At 34.5% G+C, this 3335-nt stretch overlaps 1 protein-coding gene across 1 annotated transcript in view; it reads right to left on the bottom strand.

Moving 5' to 3' along the window:
- Window positions 1–3335, bottom strand: part of LOC107691397 (semaphorin-6D-like) — a 32182-nt gene that overhangs the window by 13805 nt on the left and 15042 nt on the right. Inside the window, exons 5-8 of the mRNA XM_016489970.1 lie at window positions 3144–3200; window positions 2377–2478; window positions 2208–2298; window positions 754–879 (exon numbers count right to left, since the gene is read on the bottom strand). Coding sequence (XP_016345456.1) covers window positions 754–879; window positions 2208–2298; window positions 2377–2478; window positions 3144–3200 — 376 coding nt within the window. The remainder of the gene's footprint in view (window positions 1–753; window positions 880–2207; window positions 2299–2376; window positions 2479–3143; window positions 3201–3335) is intronic.

The following is a 3335-nucleotide window of genomic DNA, read 5'->3' as shown; positions in this document are numbered from 1 at the left end:
TCATTCTTGTCTACATCTGCTCCGGCGGTGAAACAATGGCGGACTGATGACAGCTCACTCAGGGTGGAGCTAAGGTAAGACGGACTTGTCAATCAACAATCGTGGGAGGGGCCTGTGCAGAACTACGTCACTCTGACAGGAATCTCAGAACAGCCTGATTTGAGAAAGATGATTTTTAAAAAACCACTGGGTGGACTTTTATCATTATAGGGTGGATGTGTACACACACTTCCAACACACATTTATGTTCAAACAACAACAAAAGTGAATTTTGCATCCGATGACCCCTTTAAATTTTTTTGCACCCTCAGATTCCAGTTTTTCAAATATTGTCCGATCCTAACAAACCATACATCAATGGAAAGCTTATTTATTCAACTATAAATCTTTTTGCACCCTCAAGATTCCAGTTTTTCAAATATTGTCCGATCCTAACAAATCATACATCAATGGAAAGCTTATTTATTCAACTTTCAGACGATGCATAAATCTCAATTTTAAAAAAAATGTACCCTTATGACTGTTTTTGTGGACCAGGGTCACATATTAGGTTACATTATATAGGCTATTATTGTTAACTAAAATTTAAACCATTAAAAAAAAAACATTTTCATTACTTGAGATAAAATAAACATTACATATAAAAATATATATTAAAACATTTTTTTTTTTACATTTTAGCTAGTTGTCAAGGCAACATTATATTAGCAGCAACACACATGATCTGAGGAACCATTGATATATACGAGGCACCTCTGAGCCATTTGGAGTCGTATTTGATGGTCCGCAGGACGGGTCGCCCCTCTCCACCCAAACTCCTGTAGATCACAGCGTCACTCGCCTGGAAGTCCGTCACTGTGGCCGAATAGAAATGACCACCTGACATACAGAGACAAAAATAAAACATCAGTGAAAGAGTCAATCAAACTGTGGTGTCTGGCTGAAATTTAAGACTGCCAATCAAGAGCAATTTAATCATTTACATTACATTACTTTTATCCAAAGCGACTTACAAATGAGGACAATGGAAGCAATCAAAACTAACAACAGAGTGATACATGTAAACATGTAAATATTAATCATTAAGTGCCATGTTAATACCACCGATTCATTTACATAGTTCCATAATTTCCAACTATTCTCATTTCGATTTCAAAACTCTTGGTCAACAATCCACAATAATTGCTCAAAGTTCACAGAACTTTAAAGTCTCATTATTAAAAAAAAAAAAAAATGAATGAATAAATATTACATTTTAGTGAAAACTTAGTAGAAATATCTACATACCACAATTACATTTAACACCACATTTTTCATACAAAGATACATACATACATACATATAATCAATCATCAAGAGGTCTGTGATCAGACAAAAAGACGGAATACAAAAACAATCATATTATTAATAATAATAATAATAATCAAAATACGGTTTTATTTTATCATTTAAATTATAAAATCAAATCAATAAAAAATATATATATATTACTATTTACTGTAAAATAAAATGTTTTATTTTTTTATTATTAATGATAATAGTAGCACTAATAATATTTATCATTATTATTGTCTTTGTTATTTCACAGAACAACAGTAAAACTGCAACACTAATATTCAGTATGACTATACAAAAATAATAGTTTATTATTTAAATTGTAAAAATTAAATACAAATATATTTACTGTAAAATAAAGTCTTTATTAAATACATTTTATTTTATTATTATTAAATATTATTATTGTTGTTTAAATAGTTTTAGCAATTTTGTTGCATTTTTAGATTCATAATATTCTTTTTTTTGTATATGTCTATATTAGTTTTCATTTTATTTAAATTTGAGGTATTTTAGCACAAAGTTGAACGGAAAATGAGAAATGCTACCCTGGCAACTAAATGAAATTTGAAGTTTAAGATTTTTTTTATTTTATTTTGTTTAATTTTATTTCAAGTACGATGGATGGATGGACGGATGGATAGATCGGTGGATGATGGATGGTGGATGATGGAATGGATAGATGATGGATGGATGGATGGATGATGGATGGATGATGGATGGATGGATGGATAGATGATGGATGGATGGATGATGGATGGATGGATAGATGATGGATGGATGGATGGATGAGGCATTTTTAATGCTGGTAATGTGGTTATGGTGTTAGTTCTAGTTAACTACAGTACTCGTGGTGTGTTTCAGCATCTCACCTGCAAACACTCCTACGTTGGACTGGTGAGACTCGAATGGACATCGGGCCTGACCCAGCAGCTCCTGACCGACCTGCTCCAGCGTACTCAACTGAGCACAAACAACACAAACAGAAGCAGCGTGAGAAACTCCTGCGTGAATGTGAGGAGTCAAATCTGTGTCACTCACTCTGTAGTTCCTGCAGGCCGGGTTCAGCGCGTTCGTTCCACACGCAAACAGAGTCTCGTCGTTACGAGGCACAAGAACCTTGATGTAATTATAGCATTCATCCTGAAAAACAAGATGTTTTCATGTCAAACTGGAGCATTAAAGAGACCCAGTTTTTTTCAACTGCTTACACACAAAATCTTTACTTGTCAAGGCAAGGCAATTTCTAAAACCAGCAGAAGCACACACCAAATCTGCAAAAAATACGCTAGCTCTCGGCCTTTGACTCGGTTTTCAATTTCATAAAACACTTTTTGCAAAACACAACACACAACTCTCTGCGTAACACACAAAAATCTAACAGGAAGTATCTTGACTTATTTTTTCAAACACAACCAATCAAACAGCCACACTAAGTACTATCCAAAAATATGATATTATGGCAAAAGTGTTTGCAACGTGAGACATACGTGTGCTTTTGAGATGTGTTTGTGATATTTTGAATGCAGTGCTTCGTTTTTGCAAGAGATGTGAGGCATTTTGCATTTCGTGTGTGCAGTTCTTGGATTTTGATTTTTTGACACTTTTTTGAAACCAATCATAAATGGTCAGAGGAAAACATAAGAGAAGGAAGTTAATATGAGGTGTAAGCATCTGCTGAATGTCTCTGAAGGTTCATGGCAGTGACAGTTTTCCGTCAGTAGGACTGAAGAGACATCTTTTGTCCAGCTGTGTCGTATCAGACGCTCTTCATCTGATCTCCGCTCTGCTTGGATGGAGATACTTACGCCGTTTCTTCCTCTCACGGCACACTTTGACACGTCTGTAGATCTCCACGTCAGTATCTGAAAACACAGATCACCATGAGCCCTCGTGTGTGACAGATCAAATCAGTTTCATCTTTTCCCCCAAATTGTTTATTTTTAAATTTTTCTAGATTCTGTTTTAATGGTTAAATTAAATGCAATGGTTCAATCAAA

Source organism: Sinocyclocheilus anshuiensis, unplaced genomic scaffold, assembly GCF_001515605.1.
Source record: "Sinocyclocheilus anshuiensis isolate Anshui unplaced genomic scaffold, SAMN03320099.WGS_v1.1 scaffold938, whole genome shotgun sequence".
NCBI lineage: Eukaryota > Metazoa > Chordata > Actinopteri > Cypriniformes > Cyprinidae > Sinocyclocheilus > Sinocyclocheilus anshuiensis.
The sequence above is the reverse complement of the archived record's forward strand: the minus strand, read 5'-3'. Positions and strand labels throughout refer to the sequence as shown.